The following is a 21,581-nucleotide window of genomic DNA, read 5'->3' as shown; positions in this document are numbered from 1 at the left end:
ATGGTAAGTCAATACCAGCCCACTATCTTTTGCGTGAAGGGCATGTATAATGGGCAGCCTATTATGGTGTTGGTTGATAGGGAAAGTTCCCATAATTTCGTGAAAGTAAGTGTGGCAGAGAGATTCTACTTTCCGATTCAGTAGACCACGCCACTCCAAGTTCTAGTAGGCAATGGAGATGTGAGTGGTTGTAAGGCGTATTGCGAGAATATTCCCTTGGTAATGCAAGGATACTAATTCTTCATTAATACTTTTGTGTTGGATCTCCAAGGGACAGATATAGTTCTTGGAGTTCAGTGACTGATGTACCTAGGCTATCTCACCACACATTATGGATTGCTTACTATGGAATTTGTGGTGTATAACGTGGCAGTAAAGCTACAAGGTGAACGGTTGCTTCAAGCTGACACTATGAGTAACAAAATTTTCAAAAGATGCTTTCATCGGAGGTTGTCACCACGCTTTACCATCTTAAGGTGGTAACGGAGGACAAAGCAGGAGACACTCTAGTGCAACCAAAACGATAACAAATTTTAGAGGAGTTTGGAGGAGTTTTTGACGAACCAACCCAGCTGCCACCCAACTGAGACATAGACCCTGCTATTACTTTAATGCGGGGGTCACAATTGGTGTGTATTCGACCTTATCAGTATCGTCATTTTCACAAGGAGGAAATTAAATGTTTGGTGACATAGATGCTCGAATAATGGGTAATCCGAGAGAGTCAGAGTGCGTTTTTCAGCCCTATTTTACTAGTTAAGAAGAAGGACAGGAGCTGGAGATTTTGTGTTGATTATAGAGCATTAAACGCTATTACAATTCGGGATAAGTTTTCCATTCCAACCATTGATGAGATGTTTCATGAACTCTTTGGTACGGAATACTGCTAAGATTGATTTGAGATATGGTTACCATCAAATCCGAATGAATGAGAATTCGGTTCACATGACAGCTTTCTGCACTCAGCAAGGGCATTATGAGTTTGTAGTTATCCCTTCGGTCTCACTAATGCCCCTTCGACCTTTCAGGCTACTATGAATAAGGTTTTTCAGCCTTACTTACAAAAGTTTGTTGTTATTTTCTTCAATGACATTTTTGTCTATAGCGAGACTTGGGAGGACCACTTGCACTATATCGGACTAATCCTCACTGTCCTATCCTAGCACCAGTTATTCGCTAAGGGATCAAAGTGCCTTTTTGGTCAAAGACAATGGAGTATTTGGGCCATATCGTTGGGTCATATGGCGTGAAAATTGACCCATCTAAAATAGAAGCAATTCAAGTATGGCCAAAGACAAATTCTCTCAAACAGCTTAGGGGCTTTCTTGAATTAATGGGGTATTATCGCAAGTTTGTGGCTAACTATGCCCAAATTGCTCATCCCTTGACTGAGTTACTCAAGAAAAATAATTTCTATTGGGGCGAAGAGGCGGATAGAGCCTTCGAGCAGCTGAAGGCTGCCATGATTCATACCCTAGTCCTAGCATTATCAGATTTTTCTATGCCTTTTACGGTAGAGGTGGATGCGTCCCATAAGGGCATTGGTGCAGTATTAACGCAGAACGGACATCCCCTAGCCTATTTTAGTAAGAAAATGAACCAAAGAATGAGTCTTGATTCGGCTTATATCAAGGAACTTTATGCAATTACGCAAGCGGTGGCCAAGTGGCACCACTATTTATTAGGAAAAGTTTATTATAAAAACAGACCATCAGGGTTTAAAATAACTCATGTCACATGTGATTTTGACACCAGAGCAATAATACTACGTGGCAAAGTTGTTGGGTTATGAGTTTGATATTGAATACAAGGTTGGCAGATTGAATCAGGTCGCTAATTGCTCTCTCCCATCACCCTGATTCAGAGTCTCAATTTGTATTCCGTAGCATCACTATGATTCAAATGGATCTGCTAGATTCTCTCAAAAGGACTAATGCTCACTACCCTACCATGGTGTAGTTACATCAGCAACTTAAAGAGGGCACGCTTAGCATGGATTCTAGGAAACGGGATGGACATCACCTATTCGGAGAAATTTCTAGGTTCTTGACTATAATGGGTTACACAAATTACTCCAACATGAGTTTCAGAATTCAGTATGTGGGGATCATGGTGGACTACTCAAAATGTATAAATTATTGGCAGATTTATTCTTTTGGCCTGAAATGCGAACTGCTGTTTAGAAATTTGTTGAAAAATGCTGGGATTGTCAAGTTACCAAGTATATTCCTGTACGCCTTCGGGGACTATTACAACCACTTCTAATGCCAGAACAGCCGTGGGTGGAGATCTCTCTCAATTTCATTGTGTAATTACCGAAATCTACTGGGTATACTGCGATACTAGTGGTGGTTGACGGATTTACTAAGGTGGGATATTTTACTGCTCTTAAGCCTGGATTTACAGCAAGGGATGCAGCCAAGGCATTCATCAATTTGGTGGTCAAGTTGCATGGATTTTCGGTCACTATGGTTTCGAATAGAGACCCTATTTTCCTAAGCAAGTTCAGGAAAACTTTGTTCAAGTTTAGTGGTACCCAGCTCAGCTACAACACTGCCTATCATCCACAGATTGACGCGGTCAGACTGAGGTAGTTAATCGCACATTGGGACAATATCTCAGAGTCTTTATGCACTCGTACCCGAATCAGTGGTCCTCTTTTCTCGCGTGGGTTGAACTCTGTTACAACAACTCTCACCACTCCTCCCTTAATATGTCACTACATGAGGCACTCTATGAATTTTCGATGAGAACCCTGCGCGGATACTGCCTGGGGGCCGCCACGATACTTACCGTGGATGAATTTTTGAGGGTGCGGGAAGCACTGTATCGAAAACTGCATTGTTCCCTTCAATGTGCGTAAGAAAAAATGAAGAATCAAGCGAATCAACACTGCTGGGAGAAAAGCTTCGAGATTGGGGATTGAATTTTGTTGAAAATTTGGTCCTATCGTCAGAAATCCCTAACCCACAATTATAGAAACGTTTATACAGTCGATTCCAGATTACTCAGAAGATTGGAAAAGTAGCATACCGTTTGGCCTTGTCGACCGGCTATGCCTTGCATCCGATATTCCATGGGTAGCCTTGTCACGATGTCGGACCTCCCACCATCGCTGTAACTGCGTCCAGTCGCCATCCTCGATCATCGTTCCATGGCTTCTGATGAGGGTGAGGGTGTGTGAACTCAAGTCTTGGTGGATTGGGAAGGGGTTTCCAGGGACGAGACCACATGGGAAGACTTGGAGGAGTTGACGAGGTTGTTCCTGAGGTCAACCTTGAGGACAAGGTTGTGTTGGAGGGTGGGCTAGTTGATAGCTCAACAATAAGCAACCCAATAGTTGATCAAGCTATAATAGAAAAAATTAAGCCAGCTCATGAAATTGGATTAGTGCCAATAGTAGAGGCCAAACCAATGAGAACCAGAAAAATTTCATCTTAAATGAAGGACTTTGTTAGCAAGTAAAGAGTGCGAAACACGGGATTAATTCTCAAGGCTGAGCTGGATAATTAGTTAAAAGGATTTTATAGAGGGGGAGGAATCAACTTTATTACGTACAGAACTTATTGTGAGATTGTTCTTGAGAAGTTCATCTCTGACTCAAAAAGGGAATTACCTTTCACGCTTTCTATTCCACTATTTCCTTTCAGTAATAATAAATTATTCAATTCTTCTTCTTCTACAATCTTACTCATTACATTATATACTATCCTGCATTAGTCATTGTGTTGTTCCATCATATATCAATTGTAATTCTATTTTTATGTTAGCTTGGTGAGCTTGCTTATTATGTTTATACACAAGGGTGAAAATGTTAATTGTATAGTTATTATATAATTCAAAGATCGTTTACCTTTTCTTAATACGTTTACTCTCTCTTGAAATTCTGTTGTTATGGCTCTGTGTTATCATTGAGCTTCTTCTTATCACCAAACCAAAAATTCTGAATGCTAAAATTTGAGAATGCTAACATTATAGACTAACCTTGATTAGCAAATTTTGTAAGACTAATTTATTATCTGCTTAGTGTTGAACTTATGGGGCCACACACTAACAAGTGTTTTAATCTTTGCTAATGAATTATTTAATTATTATTTTGATTTAATCAAATAAATAATTATATTAATTCAAATAGAATATTATTATATTTTTTGCTAGCACTAAGAATATAATAATAATATAATAATTGAGAATATTAAGTGAAAATAAAAAATAATTAGTTATTTTATTTCTAAATTTGAATTTTAAATAAGATTTTAATCAATTTTGTTTTAAATTGAATTGTGATATGATATAATTCATAAGATTTCAATTTTAAATAAGAGAAGATAATATTCATATTTAAAATAAGATTCAAATTTAAAATCGATAACAAATCTCATACTATATATATATATATATATATATATATATATATATATATATATATATATATATATATATATATATGATAAGAGTAAATGAAAATACACATAAGAATTTTATTTCTTTACTTCTACATACATAAATATATGTAAGCATAATTTTATGATGTGTAAAGAGTTTTCTCAATTTAAATTAAATATTTATTGGTCAAAGAGTTGACAACAAAGATTAGTCTCAGTGTATCTCTGCACACAAAATCTTTGTACAATCGAAAAATAAATTTTTTATTAAAGCATACTAAGATATTTATATTTTATCTATGTTATTAGAATAAACTTTAAGCACAAAATATATCTTTAAAAAATTTTTTATTTCTGCTACGTATTATGAACACATAGTACACATTAGATTAGATAAATTATAAGTTCTCTATAGCTACTTTGATGATTGGAATTAAGCTCAACCTATTTTCTTGATATCTAACAAATATGTATAACTCTGGTGGAGCTGTTGAAGCTGTTGATTCTTCTGATTCTGAAATACACATAAGAGGTATAGTAAGTGATTTAAAGCAGTTGATTTTCTTTACCCTAATCCTAGAATTAAAAAACATGAGAACTCTCTAATTTTTTTTTTGGGTATTAGAACTCTTATTAAGAAATTGAGTTTGAGAGTGACCCAAATATGTAATCCACCAATTAAAAATTGCATAAAGAAAAAGAATAAGAGGAGAGAGTTGGGCTTTGAGGCCCAATATTCATTTTTCTTTACCCAAAAAAGGTGCAAAAGAATACGTATGGTAGTGGTATGGTATTTTAGGAGAAAGAAGCAAAGATTATCTGGCGCTGACCCAAAAAAAAAAGGACAGGTAGGATTAACTTATTGGAGAAGAAAACGTTTTTTTGCTTCGCTGGAAAATTCTATTTATATTATTTATTATTATATTACTATTAATTATAATTATGCCTTATAAAAAGTAAAAACCCTTATTTTGACTTTCTCTCTTTCTGTTAGGTTTTTATTTCTAATTCTAATTCTAATTCTAATTTTCGTTATTTTTTCGCTTTCCCCCTTTTCCATTCTTCTTCATCATCGCTATCTCTCTCACAACACTGATTATTCTCATATTGAGATTCGCAAAGATCTAAACTTCACAGCGTTTTCGCGCGACGCATTATGTCTTACGCATATCTCTTCAAGTACATCATCATCGGTGATACCGGTAATTTCAATTATTTCCCCTGATTTTTATGCTCTAGGTTTTATGAATCTTATGATCAATTGATTACAATAATTGTTCAATTTTCTTAACTACCCCATGGGGTTCAGCTTTTCAATTGTTGAGAATTCTAGAAATTTTGATGCTTGATTCTCTTGTACACGTGGCGCTTTCCTAGCTTCCGTTTGGGATCTTTTTTTAAGCTTATAGTTTCTCTGTGTTTTTATGATCTTATTTGATGCATAAAATTAATATCGTAGCTGAATTGATTTGATGCTGATCCCATCTGGTTCCCAATTTTTCCCTCAATACCATTGACATCCAAAATATGAACTATTAATGCTTTTGCAGTTGTTCACAGCTTCTAATGACTAATCAACTTTTCATACTGCAATTATAGTAGTCACTTCATTAAAATTGTTTGTATAATATGGAGCTTTTTGTTAAGAAAAAAAATGTTAAAACTTTTGAGATTGTAATGGGCACTTCAGCATTACTTGTAATCCTAATTGCTAGAAACAATTAATATGAATCGAGCACCATTGATAAAGCTAATTGAAGTTGTGGTCTATTTATTTTCATTTCATATATGTATTGTGTTCAAAGTGTACATGTATTATTATGAGCAGTAGTTTATTTATGGAGAGAAGTTATTTATGTAGCCTTCTTGTTTTATTATTATAGGAGTTGGGAAGTCATGTCTTCTACTTCAATTCACTGACAAGCGCTTTCAACCTGTCCATGACTTGACTATTGGTGTTGAATTCGGGGCCAGGATGATCACAATTGATAACAAGCCGATCAAGTTGCAAATATGGGATACGGTTTGTTTGCCTTTTCACAGACTTTCTGATAAATCCAACTAGTTAAAATCTACGATAATGTGAAACATTTATTTTTTAATTCGTTGCATTTGGTTACCATGGCCTGTTATATTATGGGATTTTGGTGCATTTTCACTTTCACTCTTTAGCTAGTTGTCAAGCACAGTGTAGTGTGTCCTAATGGATGGATCCATTTGTTAAAAACCACATAATTGGAGATGATAGGCTTTGTATTTGTGATTCTTCCAAACTAATTACTATAGACATAAGAATATATTTTTGGCTCTGGAGAGGTTGTGCAGGTTTTAATATATGCTATATTGCTTGAGCTTTATGACTTAGAAATTTGAGATACTGATTTTTCCTTTTAATATTTCAGGCTGGTCAAGAATCCTTCAGATCTATTACAAGGTCTTACTACAGAGGGGCTGCAGGTGCACTACTTGTCTATGATATAACCAGGTATGCTTGGATTTGAACTTCTTTAATCTATGCATGAGATCCTAAAATCAATTAATCCAACAGTTATTGTTTACGTATAATAAAATTAACTTATTCTGAGAACTGTCTTATTCACAAATGTTTGTATGACATTGTATGAATTGTGTATCCTGTCACGCCAAGTAAGATTTGTAAATCACTTGACTTATAACGAGTTCAGGTGTGCATAAGTTTGTCGTTTTCTGAGAGGTATGTGTTGTAAATGTTAAATTGAAGTAAGCCAATGTCAATGATGCTGGTTGCTGACCTGTCTCTACTAATAGGAGGGAGACATTTAATCACTTGGCTAGCTGGTTGGAAGATGCAAGGCAGCATGCAAATGCAAATATGACAATTATGCTAATCGGCAACAAGTGTGATCTTGCACACAGACGGGCTGTAAGCACAGAGGAAGGCGAGCAGTTTGCAAAGGAGCATGGGTTGATATTCATGGAGGCCTCAGCAAAAACTGCTCAGAATGTTGAAGAGGTTGTTTCATCATATCATCTAACATCATACTCTCTCTCTCTCTCTCAAAGGCTGATTTCCAAGACGTGCAGGATCTTATGTTGAATATATTTATTTATGTAGATGAAGGTTTTAATTTAACTTATCCATTGTAGGCATTCATAAAAACGGCTGCAACCATATACAAGAAGATTCAGGATGGGGTTTTCGATGTTTCGAATGAGGTTAGTTTCATTTTAGTTCTGTCACATACTTTACCACATGTCTTATCCCCTTTATGGAAGTTTCATATTATATTAGATATTAGATTATTATAGACTAGAGGGCTTGTTCTTCAATTGCAACAATGGTTCCAATTCAACACATGGGACAAAAACAAAAATTGATTCAAGGATAAACAGTTTCAACACTGATAAAATTACATGGTGTTGCAGTCATACGGAATAAAAGTTGGATATGGTGGAATTCCTGGACCATCTGGCAACAGGGATGGCCCTTCTGCTGCAGGTGGAGCCTGCTGCAGTTGAAGTGAAGGACATGCATCTTATTTGCTTCAATGTAGTCCTTTATGTATTCACACTTTCCTTTTACTTTGACTTTGGATTTGAAAGATATATATGTTTCTCCATCCGTTGATAAAGTTAGTTAATTGTATAATGTTTTCTTTCTAATCTTGATTTGTTTCTTCAACGTAAACCGATCATTTGTCTCTGTATTTATTTTTGTGTATAATTGATTTATATGTTGCTTCATTCTTAATCAGTTTACATAGATTTGCTCTGTTGAAATATTCTCACAGTTTTGTTGCATTAAGGTTATGTTTCGAATATTTTAAGCAGTTCTTATTCCATTCAACTCCATCCAGATTGGAGTGGAAGAAAAACTAGTGATATCTGCAATGGAAGCAAGATAAAGGTAGTGGATGGAATGGAATAGTATGGATTATATTCAAAGTTATTCAATTCTTTCTTGTTTTGAAGTATCGTATCAATGTGAGTATAGTTACTCCGTTCCATAACTTTCAACAATGCTTTTGTATATTCCATGCTGAAACCACTCGGTTGTGGTTCTGTTAACTTGGTGATAGATAGAATCTAAGAGTCTCTTGAGCTTTCAAAACAAAATTCTTACTGTTCAAAACAATATATTTAGTTATTTACAATAAAAGTGGGCGTTCAAACGTTTTTAAAACTAAATTTTTAACAAAGTCATCGCGTACTTCTTTTTCTTCCTATTTATGTGCTTTTTTCAATGTTAATTGTCGTTATTGTTGCCACCGTCACTATTGTTGCTACTGATATCATTGTCTTCTTCATTTTATTGTCGTTTAATTTCTTTTCTTTTCTTCATCTTTCTTTATTATTATTATTATTATTATTATTATTATTATTATTGTCTTTATCTTCTTCTCTTGTATCTATTCAAAAAACTAAAGTACATAAATTTTAATATTTGAACAGATAAATTTTGGTGCATAGAAAAAAATTTTAGTATACAAGAATTTTGGTATACAACACATAGATTTGTGTGGACAGTACAAATTATAGTGCCCTTAGAAATTTTTGAGAAATCATATGTCTAAAATATTGACATCTAATTAATAAAATATGCATAACACATAAATATTAGTACATAGTACAGAAATTTTGGTATACAGCACATAAATTTTGGGAAATCACATATTTGAAACATTGATTCATCTAACTAATAAATTATGTGAAGAAATTCCTGTGTTATGTGTAATATTTATCTATTATGTGCAAAAAAATTTATATTATATCAATAAGTTTGTGTTATGTGTAAAAATTTATGCTATATACAAAAAATTGTACTATATCAATAATTTTCTATGCTTTATCAATAATTTCTGTGCTGCAGAAGAGAAAAAAAGAGAAATAATGACATGCATACATTTTTTTTTGCTAAACTTACGCTAACAGAATTAGATTTAGTTATAAAAACGCTTGTACATGTAGCATATAGGATATATTTAAGCCTCACAATCCTGAAGTAATAATTTACATTATTTCATTTAGAGAATAGAAGATACTATATTTCCAACTCTACCTTATAATAATATAATTTCAAAGATAATAATCTGGGCTTGCCGAACACCCTATAAAGGATTCAGCTCTCAACAATTTGTTTCTACAGCAAAACTTTGTCCCTTCCAAAACAACTTGGAAGATAAATTGAACTGTGCCTACGTTGCATGATGATGATGATTGATGTGAGTAAAAGTAGCATGCCATTCATGTGTTTGTCAACTTATCCAGATTCTATTTGGTTTTTCTTTCTACTTTGGAAATCATTTGGCAATTGAAATCAAAATCTACGTAATAGAGAGATTTGAGTGGCTTGTTGAATCTTATAGCTGGACACTTGAATTAGATGACAAGGAATAAATGCTCTCAACAACAATTTAAGCCGCAGTTACACTCTTCGCCAATTAGATTAATACATTTACCAGACATATCTAAATTGATTTTTTTTCTTCTTGGAAAAAATAAAATTGGTGTTTTGTGGTTATTATCTTAAGGATTATTTCTTATATAGGTTAACGGTTAAATTGTCTCTTGAAAGATTGCACGATCGTCATTTTTATTCCCAAAATTTTTTTTAATTAAATTAGTTCTCGAAAGATTTGACATCAATAACGTTGGTCCTTCCATTTATGGGCTCACAGATTCCGTTAACGGCAATACACGTAGACCGTTAAGTAATAGGTGTGTTAACAGCTACGTACCCAGTTGAAAGCTGATAAGATATATTCACCTTATTATGTCAAAATAGTCCCTATCCCCATTTTATAAACCCTAATCCTCAAATTGAACGAAAACATGAATCCATCTTGAGGATTGGTGTTGCAATGGTGCAAAGACATCACCCAGGTTTAGAAGCCAGGATGCGGAGCGCCGGTGGAGGACGAAGTAGTGGGTTATCACTGCGATCGCTGGGTAGCTTCAGCTCTAGCTCCTCAATGCGAAAAAGGAATGTTAGAATATAATTAGATCAATTAGGATCAATTAGTATATCTGAATATTTATTATAGAATATTACGTCTTTATTATTAAGATTCTCTTAGCCCCTATAAATACCCTTGTATATTGTATCATTCAAGACAACTTGAATACACTCAATAATACACAAATCCTTCCTTCAGTTTAGTTTCTTGTTTCTAACATGGTATCAGAGCCATGGTATTCTCCTTGAAGAGGATAGGTTGTTTTCCTTACAGTGAAATCACCGTAGTTTTTGCATTTTTTTTATATGCCGTTCTTTTTTCTCTCTTGTCACTCTTTTGATGCTTTTTCACCTCACCGACTAGCCTATTTTTTTTGTCTTGTGTTTTTTTTTCGAGTCGTATGATCAAACATCATTGTCATCTGCTGTTTACCTATTCTCATGAAGAAATCATATAGTTTTCGCTCTCTTTCGGCAGTTCTGTCTCCGTTCTCTCATGGCAGTTCCATCTGTATTCTCTCGTGGCAGTTTCATGTGCATTCTCTCGTAACAGTTCCGTCTGCATTCTCTCATGGCAGTTCCATCTACATTCTCTCGTGGCAGTTCCGTTTGTGTTTTCTTGTTGCAATTACGTCTGCGTTTTCTTGTGGCAGTTCCGTCTGCGTTTCGTCTGTGTTTCCTTGTGGCAGTTCCGTCTGCGTTTCTTTCTGGCAGTTTTGTTTGCACTTCCTTTAGATAGCGGCAGTTCCGTCTGCGCTTCCTTCAGACAAGCGGCAGTTCCGTCTGTGCTTCCTTCAGACTAGCGGCAGTTCCGTCTGCGCTTCCTTCAGACTAGCGGCAATTCCGTCTGCGCTTCCTTCAGACTAGCGGCAATTCCGTCTGCGCTCTTTCAGACTAGCGGCAGTTCCATCTGCATTTTCTTCTGGTAGTTCCGTCTGCACCCGTTTTATCAGTTTATGTAGTTTTTTTTCTTTTTATTTCGTTGTTTTAAATAAGTTTCAAACTCAAGTTGCCACCTGAGTTTGAGGGGGGATGTTAGAATATAATTAGATCAATTAGGATCAATTAGTATTATTTATTATATCTGAATATTTATTATAGAATATTACGTCTTTATTATTAAGATTCTCTTATCCCCTATAAATACCCGTGTATATTGTATCATTCAAGACAACTTGAATACACTCAATAATACACAAATCCTTCCTCCAGTTTAGTTTCTTATTTCTAACAAGGAGGATGAACATGGATAGAACCTGTTTTGTGGGCTAAAAACTGTGATCTAGAAATTTGGAACACCAGAAAATTCAGGAAGGTTGTTTCACACTTGTCCAAGATATCGGGTGAGTTTAAATTGGTATGAACCATAGTTTCTTAAACCCCCTTTCACCATTAATGTGAGATTCAATTTTCACTTGACATGTGCAGAAAGACAGCTACTGTACCTACTTTAGTTGGGTAGATGATAATGAATATGAAGTTTTTGAAGTTGTAAATGGTAGAGGCAGAAGCAGAGTTTGAAGTTGAAAGTGATTATGAAGATTGGAAAGTGAAACTAGGTTGGAGAATGGGTAGTTTGGAAGCTGAAGTCAGAGTAGTTAAGATGTTGCTTATTTTCATGTTTGTCCTATTAATAATGCTTATGTTAGTGGTTGGAGCACTTTATGTCAAATCAGTGGAAAAGTAAAAAACTTGTAAAAGCATTGGTGATGTTATTTTGTTGGATCTTGTTAACAGTATTAGTGAAATGTAATAAATAAGGTTGAACATTTTTGAATGTCCATTAACAATCATGCAACCTGCATATTTTGACATTAGCTTAACAAATTTTTACACAATTTTAAAAACAAGTAAATAAAAATAAACACTTAATCACTCATAAGATAAATTAAGTCTAATCATATGTATTAAAATCGAAACATTTGCATGTCTATATAAGCATGCAAACATAGTCTTCACAATAATACCAAATCTATTAATCAACTCTTCATAATATTAAGCATAAGTTACCTAATTTTGGGCTATACCAAAATATGAACAAGGTTGTACGAAATACTTCAATATGTCTATAATGCATAAAGATTCTAATCCTTAACCCTTTACAACATACATAATTCAGCCCTTAATACACAACATAACTCAAACATCTTTGTCTTTCTTCCTTGGGTGTTTGAATCCGAGAGTTGGCACAAAAATCATTAAGCTAGCAAGTTTCTTTGCAGTAGCAGAACTGGTGCCCTTGATTGTTTCAGCTGAAACTGGAATTGTTGCAGCTGCAGCCGGTTGTGGTGAGGCTAGGGTTGTTGCTTTTCCTTTTTTAACATAAAGCTTTAGAGGCCTTGATGTTACTTTGTCCTGCATTTTATCATCATGAAGGATAAAGTCAAGAAAAAGTCTAGAGGGCCAGCAATTTTTGTATTTTTTGGCCAGCACTTAACCATCAAAACAAAAGTGATAGATCTCCCACCATTAGATACAATTAGATGTAATCTCACACCATTAAAAATACTATTGATGGCCAATTGATGGTTACAAAACACCAAAATTGCTGGCCCCCTAGCATTCCTCTAAAGTCAATTCACTAATCATATTCACATTATGGAACATTATAATTTATAATAAAAGATAGATTACAAATAAGGTATCATACTTGGCTGAGAATAGATAAAGGTTGAAATTTTGGTATAACCGGAACCCGTCCGATTGGTCAAGAATCATTTCAGTTGGTGCGTTTGAAGTTGCTGCTGGCGGATTGGTAGGATCTTGAGCAACAGGATCAATCGGGGTTCCCCTGGGTGCATGTTGAGCATTAGCATCAGCAGGGGCAGCAACTACTGCAAGTTGAAGTTGCATAAGCCTTGCTTGTTCAGCAGCTTTCTCTTGTTTCTTCACTTTGCACGTTCTTCTGTTGTGCCCAACTTCACCATAATACAGGCACCGTATTGGGTTATACTTTCTTTTCATCCATGTTTTTGAGCTAACAGGTTGCTCATCTTTGTCCTTTCTCCTGTTCATTGTGGGCCTACCCGACTTGATCTTAACTTGAGGCGGAACTGGTGCTGACGAATCTGTTTTTTCCCATAAATTTGCCCCTTTATTGGATTCATATTGAAGCAGTATGTTCTTCTATACGCGTCCATCGTTAGCAATTCACATAGCAATCACGTAAACGTGATTATTAGCATCCTGCCCACATGCAGTCAAAATCTGTCCCTCATGTAGATTCTTCAAAAATGCTCTATCTAATCCGATCAACGGTCTACACCCGGCTTTAAATCCTTTCTTACAAGCGTCGAGGCACACATAGAATCTTTGAAACTGTGGGGGACTCTCAAGCATCAGAATCACTCCAACCTAAATTGTTGAACCTGGATTAGTGGTGTACATTTGATGGGCATAATCCCAAATCAGATCATATTGTGCAATCTCATCTCCTTCAACAACCTTCCTAGCTTTCTTTAATGCCCTAGTGATACATGTACTATTCAGCCGTATGCTACATTTTCTCATATACCATGCATACAGCTCTTTGTGCTTCATTGTAGGGTGTTTTCTTAGTTTAGGAACAAGCTTTTTCAAAGTCCACTCCTGAGTAGCAGCCCTATTACTCCTACTCTTAGGACATGTATGTTTATCCACTAAAGTTTTAATTTGCCAAGATATATCGAACTTCTTTAAAGAACAATACACTACCTAAGGACAATTTTCTCCCCTACAAACAGCCCTAACCCGCACATTATCATTCTTCTTGAAAACAATATTCCTACTCCACTGTATAGTGTAGTCCCTAGTGGCATTCATAAATTCACGCTTTGTCTTGAAGATCATACCTACCTCAAGCTTCAGCTCTCCGAACCTGGCTTTTTCGTTATACGGTGGATAAACCGCACAGTACTCCTCATCAAAATCCAATGCTTGATTCATATCTTCTGGGTGCCAGGATCCACAATCAGATTCACTATTAGACTCTACACATATCTTTTTTATCCTGAAAATTTGATAACAAAAGATATTTACTAATCGGTTTCAAAAATAAAATTTGTAACATAACACTATAAATAATGTAACAAAGTTCATTGCATGTCACCTGAATCCGATATCTAATCATCTTCAATATCCTCATAACTAGAGTCATCCGTATCAATTGCCTTATCAGTGGATCTATGAGATGCAGGCCTTGACTTCTCTTTGTTTCCATATTTCTTTGAACCTGAATTCTTGGCAGTAACAACCCCACTATCACTATCACTAGAACTCTCATATCCATCTCCCAAATCCTCCTGAAATGGAGCTGGGATAACAACTCTACCAGTCCTTGTCACATTGGTTTCCTTCACTGGTTCTTTTTTTATCTCCAACAACATATTTTTTGAAAGGCTGAGATCTTGAGGGTTAGCTGTGAGTTTTCAGTAGTTAGGACTGAGCATTCAAGGGTTGGGTAGAAGACTTTGATGGCTGAGATGAAGATTTTAAGGGCTGGTTGTGAAGAACAAATTGTGTTTCATATTGTGATTTGGGCTGAGACATGAGTTGTGATTTGGGTTGTGATTTGGGCTGACACATGGGCTGTGTTTTGGGCTGGGATTTTGGCTGTGGTAGTGTATTGTTAGGCCTAGACATGGGCTGTGGTTTAGGTTGGGACAGTGGCTATGATTTGGACCTTAAACAGTATCTCCTATTCAACTGGAAAGTTTTTGTGGCCTTGGGTTTACAAGTGCTCTGGGTCTCTAATATAACTAACACATCATCATCCTCACTCATACACTCCACTATGTGTGGCTCTGAGACTCTATGCACAAAATAAATGTTGATCGAATTGTGATTCCTTCTACAATCCTTCACCATTTTCAACAAATCAGCATTTACTTCTAACTTCCTCAACCCCACTTCAAGCGACATTCTGGGCACTTTCCAGCAACAACCGTCCACCTTTGAATATCCTAACTCCTTATAATATTCCTTTACAAAAAAAACATCTAGCGTATCCCCTTCAACTCCCGCTAACACCTTTGTATTGTCTGGTTCATAAATTTTTGATCCACTTTCGTCATTCTTAAACTTTCCACCATGATGGAAAACAAATGTCATTGGATGATTTTCCATCTACAAATTAAAAATAGCAACAGTGAATCATGAGAATGCACTCTGTTTTTCATTATTTTTATTTTTTTGTACAATTTATTTATGTTTCAGCAACAAAATTCTAATCACTACTTCAATCTAAAATGAACACCATTTCACTAAACCCTGCCTTTTACATGAACTAAAAATAAAAATTTTCATCTATCCACACACATTGTATTCGGCCATATCAAAACAGAGCATCCAAATTTTTTCAACATACAAAACGTTTGAACCATTGCAAAACCCTAACAACAACTACTCCCAGCACAAAAACCCTAACCCAAAATCAACCAACATTCAAAATCAACGAACATGATACCACACATTCATACAAAAAAATAGAGAAGGAACTCGCCACGCAAGAGAACTTACCTCTCACCGGAGACGGCGCCTACCACCGCAGAAGACTGGTGGCCTTCAGACCGCGATGAGGAGGAGCGATCACAATGTGAACGACATCGCTAATTATTGCTTCCACGGCTGATCAGAGCAGCTTCTTCTTCTCACTCTGTTTCGGTGACTCTTCGTTGGTTTTGGGTGAGAAGTGTAAGTGAAAATGAAAGGGAGAAGGGAAATGGGAGAGTTACTTTAGTAATAGGGATTCTTGCAATTGTTTTGGACTTGCTTAGGTGTCACTTAACAGTCCACGTATATTGTCGTTAACAAAATCTGTGAGCCTATAAACGGAAGGACAAATGTGATTGATGTCAAATCTTTTGAGAACTAATTTGATTAAAAAAAAATTTCAAGGACAAAAATAACAATCGTACAATCTTTAGGGAGACTAATTTGATCATTAACCCTTTTCTTATATATACTATACATGTTCAAATAAAAAATTGATTCTCTCAAAATTTTTTCAATAATTATTGTAAAGTATAATATCTTATTATATAATTTTTAAATGAAACTAAAGAAAAAAATACATAAAAAAATATTAAATAATATAAAATCACATTTGATAACATCAATTGAATAAAAAAATTGAGAACATTTATTTCCGTTTAATTCTTTTCTTATCCCTAAATTTATGAGAAATTATATGTGAATATGCAATGAGTTACGGCACATGCTTTTAAAATCATCACTACAACATTTTCAGGTTGAGGCAATTTTTAAAAAGTGTTCCCTAAAAGCTGACAAAAAGTTGCTTTTGATCTATGGCAACACTTTTGGATCTAAGGCAATGTTTTTGGGTGGCGTTGCATATGCAGCCGTTGCCTTAGATCAAGGCAACACTTTTTTATTTCAAAAGCGTTGCTTTTGAGAGCAACACTTGCAACACTTGGTAAGTGTTTCCTTTGGTTGAAAAACAACAACACTTCAAATGTGTGTTTGAGACTACACTTTTTCAGTGTTGTCTTTTCTCTTATATTTTGGCCACTACTACAAAATGTTGCCTATTTGCAATAAAATGCAACTCTTTTACGTGTTGTTTATAAGTTTGAATTCGCAATACTTTGAAGTGTTGCCTATTAGTTATGAATATGCAACCTTTTAAAGCATTGCCTTTTCTTTTAGATATGCAACCTATATAAGTGTTGCCTTTTCTTTTGGATATGCAACCTACATAAGTGTTGTTTTTTCTTTTGGATATGCAACCATACAAGTGTTGTCTAATATTCAAAATATGCAACTAATAGAAGGGTTGCCTTTTTGGTAAAAATAAAAGTTATTTTTGTAATAAAAATACACAAAAATAATATGTACAATAAAATTTTTTGTTCATACATGTGTAATTATTTTATTTAATAAATAAATTTGTGCACAATGAAAAAAATTATAAAAGAGACAAAATAACTAATAATAAAATTCTAATTAAAATAAATATTAAAAAGTTTAATTAGTATTTCAAATACACGTTTATCAATAATTTTCAACAAAATAATAAAATTCTTATCTAACAATAATTGTCATAATAAAATAGTAATTAATATTTATCCAAAAAATATCAATTTACTTGCATATTTTATATCCATGCTTGACTTGTCCCATATGCTAAATCTGCAAATAATACATAACAAAAAAGTATATTGTTATTCATGTACCCGATATAGATGAGTATATAGTACTAGTGAGAGAGTTATACCCTATCGTTGATGCATTGATGTTATCCCTTTGAAGTGTGAAGCATACTTGAGCTGTTGATTGGTGCGATATAGAGAAACTTCAAAGCCCCCTGTCCCTAACAATTAAGTTCTCAATCTTCTGTGGTCATATGCAAAAGGTCAAAAGCTAGTTCACAATTGCTGGTCTGCCAAATACAAGCCCCTACCCACCCCTGTTTCAACTTTTTCTTAGTAGCTAGCTCCTATTTCTACAAGTTTTCCACTAGGCTACACATATTTCAAACTCTTGGCACTCTATCAAATGGATTCTTCCACTATTTTGGCTATCTCCTGATAAAGCAATCTCTTCCCTGCTTTGTTATGAGTTATTTATTAGCATGCTTAACCTAAGAATTATCATGTCCACATACTACAAAATGAATATTAATGGTAGGTATGAGCAGAGAAAGGGATAAAAAGACAATTTTGGTGGTGGGCGGGGGGAGGGGGTGTGGGAGGGTTCTCTGTATCATATAAGCCTTGTCCATGCTACTATTCAAGTCTAATAACTATGCTACACAGATCAAAGACTGATTGGATAATCAATACCAACCTGAAGGCATGATCCCATATGTTGTCAACAATGTCCCAGTTTGCAATAATTCCATCCTTTAATGGAGACAGGACCTGACAGCATGGAAGAAATAGATAAATAACCTAAACCCATTCATTACAGTAAAATCTGTAAATTAGTAATCCAAGCTTCATCTGTCCAAAGCTTTCAAGATAATACCAAGGGCTCAATAATTGATAGACTTGCCAATTTGCCAGCCTACTACGTACCTCTCTTAATTTGTGAGGCATAAATGTACATGATCTTGAATAAAAAATTGTTAGTCATAGTCAGAATCAACAAGTTAGACTTTTCTACTTCACTATGTTGGGCTTTATAAAGTAAAGCCAAGAGGCTTGGGAGGAGGGGGGTTTCTAAATAATACTTTCTATTGAGAAGGAAACAGATCATGCCACAAGCGGTCCGGTGTAAATTGCATTGTATGGCTTAACTTCACCAACACTAATTGTCTAAAAAAACTAACACATAAATTTTGGCTTACAAGGAGTAAATTTAATTGAGTTGTTGATCAAATTTGCAAAACTTTGGACTACTCTAGCAAAGTCACCGCAAACTAGCTTTGGCATATCATCTGCAAGGGCAACCAATTAACAAGATGCATCAGAATCATTGTTGAAGAGATTTCTAGTCACCAAAATAAGATTTTAGATTCATACTAAAATATAATTCATATTATATACTAACCAGATAGGTCTAAGATAGTCTCTAGATTGTGATTCATGCATTGCACAGAAAACATATCCACTAGTCTTTCAAGTTTCCTTCCCAAGTTGAATTCAGCATCTTCTAGAACTAGCTTTCCTGATTCCACTTATATTCTATGAATCTTTAGAAAGTTTCTCCAAACAAGTAAGTGCATATTTTTTTCAAGGAACTTATAATTGAATGTTCTTGAGCAAAATAATTATGTCACCTTGCTAAGATCCAAGATGTTTATTAAGAAGCCGTAGTAGCGCCGTCGAGCATTTTCTTATATGAGTAACCGTTGCACACTGTTCGTTGATTAGACAGTCGTCGGACATAAGAATGTCGAGTAGCCCAATTATTGCAGCCATAGGTGTCCTCAATTCATGGCTGCAATGCACCAAAAAGAAGGATCCTAATTACATGTTTGATAAAACAAAAGTAGATACCAAAATCTAGACACAAGTTTAGCATAATCAATCAGATTGAAACTGAGAAAATCAACCTCATGTTTGCAAGAAATTGGCTCTTATAATTGCTTGATACCTCTGCCTTTCTTCATCAATTTTCATTCTTTTATAAGGTTTGTAAATGTATATGGCAATGCTGTCTCTTACATGAAAATCAGACCAGACAAGTAAGGGCTTTTGTTTGCGGCGGAGATGGACAGAGTCGGTCACGGGCTTTAGAGTTCGATTGCTGCTATGGTCCAACACAAAAGTTCAATAACCATAACAATGTGCACAATCTTCCATATTTTGACACAATGTGAAAAGAATACATAAATAAATGAAATAAGAATACATTTTGATTCAACTAAAAAAAAAGCTTTTCATCAGCTTAGTAAAATATGCCATACATGAATGTGCATTGTGAAGAACATAGAAAAATCGATTCTCCCATAAAAATTAATTCATATGAATTAGTTATATATAATTAGTGCACTATCAACATTTCCAAACTTTTTATTGATAAATAAACTGTACATAACTCAAACCACTAATTTTTTAGAGGAGTAAGACAAAGTTCTTAAAAATAAACAGAATAGAGCAAGTGCAGCACCTTGTAATCTTTTTTTTTCATCATTCATCTTTTTTTGAAGCTCACCATTAGTAACACTTCATTGATAATCTTCAGAGGAAAATACAGAGACATAAGATGCCTGTGTTCAAAGATTGGCAACTAAGCACTCCCAAACACAAAACAGAACAACAAAATACAAACCTAAGAAACAACAATTAAACTAAAATCACATAAAATTGCTAAATTGTGATTACTCGAAAAAGAAACAACAATTTAAATCAAACCTAAGAGGTATTTGAAGGTGAGCGACAAATCGGTAAAGTCTTTGTCCTTCGACATGATCGAACTCGAAACTGCAAAAACAATGAAAAGAAGAAAAGGATTATGTGAGCTTCTTCAATCAATTAAACTGAAAGAGATGTGCGTGGAGAGAGAGAGAGAGAGAGAGAGAGAGAGAGAGAGAGAGAGAGATGTATACTAGAACTATTGTAATTAATTCAACAATTCAACTAAATTAATCAAGTAGTATGTAAAATCAATCTACAAGCCTTCAATGACGACGATGGAGGAAGAGATGCCTGAGGACCGAGGCTGAGGCGAGAGGCTTGAGTGAAAGAGGTGAATGGCGGAGAGTTATCGATTTGCCTGAGAGGATAGAGCACGGCACCACGGCGGAGCAGAGAAAAGGTTTCAGAACGCGGAGCAAAGCAGAGGTTTTAGAACGGCGCGAGCAGAAAAATGCGACGGAGCAGAGTAGAACAAGGCGCGAGCTCGAGCAATGAGAAACACGACGAAGCCGAGCAGAGAAGAGGGATTATAGCAGTGGCGGACTGGCAGCGCAAGGTAGAAACAACAACAACAGCGCAAGGCAGAGACGGTGCTGTAGGTGAAGAAAGTGGCGGTGGCAACTTCTCTCTCCGTCGTCTTCTTCTCCTTCTTTCTCTTCTTCCTCATTTGATGGCAGTTCTCCTTTTCTTTTCTTCTCTTCATCACTCTCTGTCTCTCTCCCCTCATCGTGCATTTTTTCCTCCTCTCTTATCTTTTTTCCGTGCAATAGAGAACGCTAATCCTCTTTATGTGGTCTTCTCTGATTTTCTAATCTTAATTAACTCTGTGTTTTATTATTTTTTTGTTATTAAGTTGAATTTGTTTTATTTTTAAATTGATAGAAAATGATAATTAAAGTTAAAATATGTATTAAAGATAAAATTTATTTTTTAAAAGAGGCATTAAAAATTTTAGGCAACACTTAAAAAATAAAGTTTAAAATAAATTTAAAGATAACTCTTATAAAAGTTAAGATATTAGCTTTATAATAATTGCTTTTGTATATTTGATGGAGCAACACTTAATAAATGTCTTTTAATTTATTAAAGGCATCATTTATAGTGTGTTGATTAAAAATATGTTGTTATAGTTCTATTTTTTTGTCACTAATATAAAGTGTTGTATATATATATTTTAGACAACATTTTTAAAGTGTTGTTTTGAATATATGTTGCAATAGACAAAAAATATTGTAGTGCATTGGATGGTGCAGAGGATTTTGATTTTTTAATAAAGAAAAGCTTAGAACATGTATATATTTAAATGCGAGAAGATAATTTTATACGACCCAAAAGATGTAATAATTATCTAGGTGAACAATGTAAAAACAACTTTATTATTTATATTCTTGTCTTCTAGGTTTAATAATTGCACAAAGTAGTGTATTAATGCACAGCTACATATTTTAACAGACAAGAAAA

At 34.8% G+C, this 21,581-nt stretch overlaps 2 protein-coding genes and 1 long non-coding RNA gene across 4 annotated transcripts; 2 read left to right on the top strand and 1 right to left on the bottom strand.

Moving 5' to 3' along the window:
- Window positions 1–1,210: 1,210 nt before the first annotated feature.
- Window positions 1,211–2,594, top strand: LOC112794560 (uncharacterized mitochondrial protein AtMg00860-like). The gene is made up of 2 exons (XM_025836554.1): window positions 1,211–1,544; window positions 2,347–2,594. The coding sequence occupies exons 1-2, from the start codon at window positions 1,211–1,213 to the stop codon at window positions 2,592–2,594; spliced, it is 582 nt and encodes a 193-aa protein (XP_025692339.1).
- Window positions 2,595–5,320: 2,726 nt separating this feature from the next.
- On the top strand, window positions 5,321–8,146 carry LOC112796054 (ras-related protein RABB1c). Its single transcript, XM_025838308.3, has 6 exons — window positions 5,321–5,587; window positions 6,269–6,408; window positions 6,788–6,870; window positions 7,173–7,377; window positions 7,512–7,580; window positions 7,791–8,146. Exons 1-6 carry the CDS (start codon window positions 5,542–5,544, stop codon window positions 7,881–7,883), a joined length of 636 nt encoding a protein of 211 aa, XP_025694093.1. The 5' UTR covers window positions 5,321–5,541; the 3' UTR covers window positions 7,884–8,146.
- Window positions 8,147–17,241: 9,095 nt separating this feature from the next.
- On the bottom strand, window positions 17,242–20,922 carry LOC112796052 (uncharacterized). Of its 2 annotated transcripts, none has more exons than XR_011880887.1 (10): window positions 20,382–20,922; window positions 20,118–20,186; window positions 19,873–19,972; window positions 19,316–19,509; window positions 19,040–19,200; window positions 18,811–18,952; window positions 18,608–18,697; window positions 18,106–18,179; window positions 17,534–17,629; window positions 17,242–17,448 (listed from the first exon to the last, which is right to left on the bottom strand). It is a non-coding gene; the product is annotated as an uncharacterized lncRNA (long non-coding RNA). The 2 variants fall into 2 exon arrangements; XR_011880886.1 differs by having other exon boundaries at window positions 17,534–17,652; window positions 18,811–18,927.
- Between the last annotated feature and the right edge of the window lie 659 nt (window positions 20,923–21,581).

This window comes from Arachis hypogaea, chromosome 4 (assembly GCF_003086295.3).
Source record: "Arachis hypogaea cultivar Tifrunner chromosome 4, arahy.Tifrunner.gnm2.J5K5, whole genome shotgun sequence".
NCBI classification, from domain to species: domain Eukaryota; kingdom Viridiplantae; phylum Streptophyta; class Magnoliopsida; order Fabales; family Fabaceae; genus Arachis; species Arachis hypogaea.
Note: the sequence above shows the minus strand (reverse complement) of the source record. Positions and strands in the feature narration are given on the sequence as shown.

Bases quoted from the DNA above. Each gene is read 5' to 3' on its own strand.
- LOC112794560 (XM_025836554.1), top strand. From the start codon at position 1,211: ATGGAGTATTTGGGCCATATCGTTGGGTCATATGGCGTGAAAATTGAC. The intron at 1,545-2,346 runs GTGCAGTATTAA...CTGCGATACTAG, and splicing joins TGCGTCCCATAAGGGCATTG to TGGTGGTTGACGGATTTACT.
- LOC112796054 (XM_025838308.3), top strand. From the start codon at position 5,542: ATGTCTTACGCATATCTCTTCAAGTACATCATCATCGGTGATACCG. The intron at 6,409-6,787 runs GTTTGTTTGCCT...TTAATATTTCAG, and splicing joins AGTTGCAAATATGGGATACG to GCTGGTCAAGAATCCTTCAG. The intron at 7,581-7,790 runs GTTAGTTTCATT...ATGGTGTTGCAG, and splicing joins TTTTCGATGTTTCGAATGAG to TCATACGGAATAAAAGTTGG.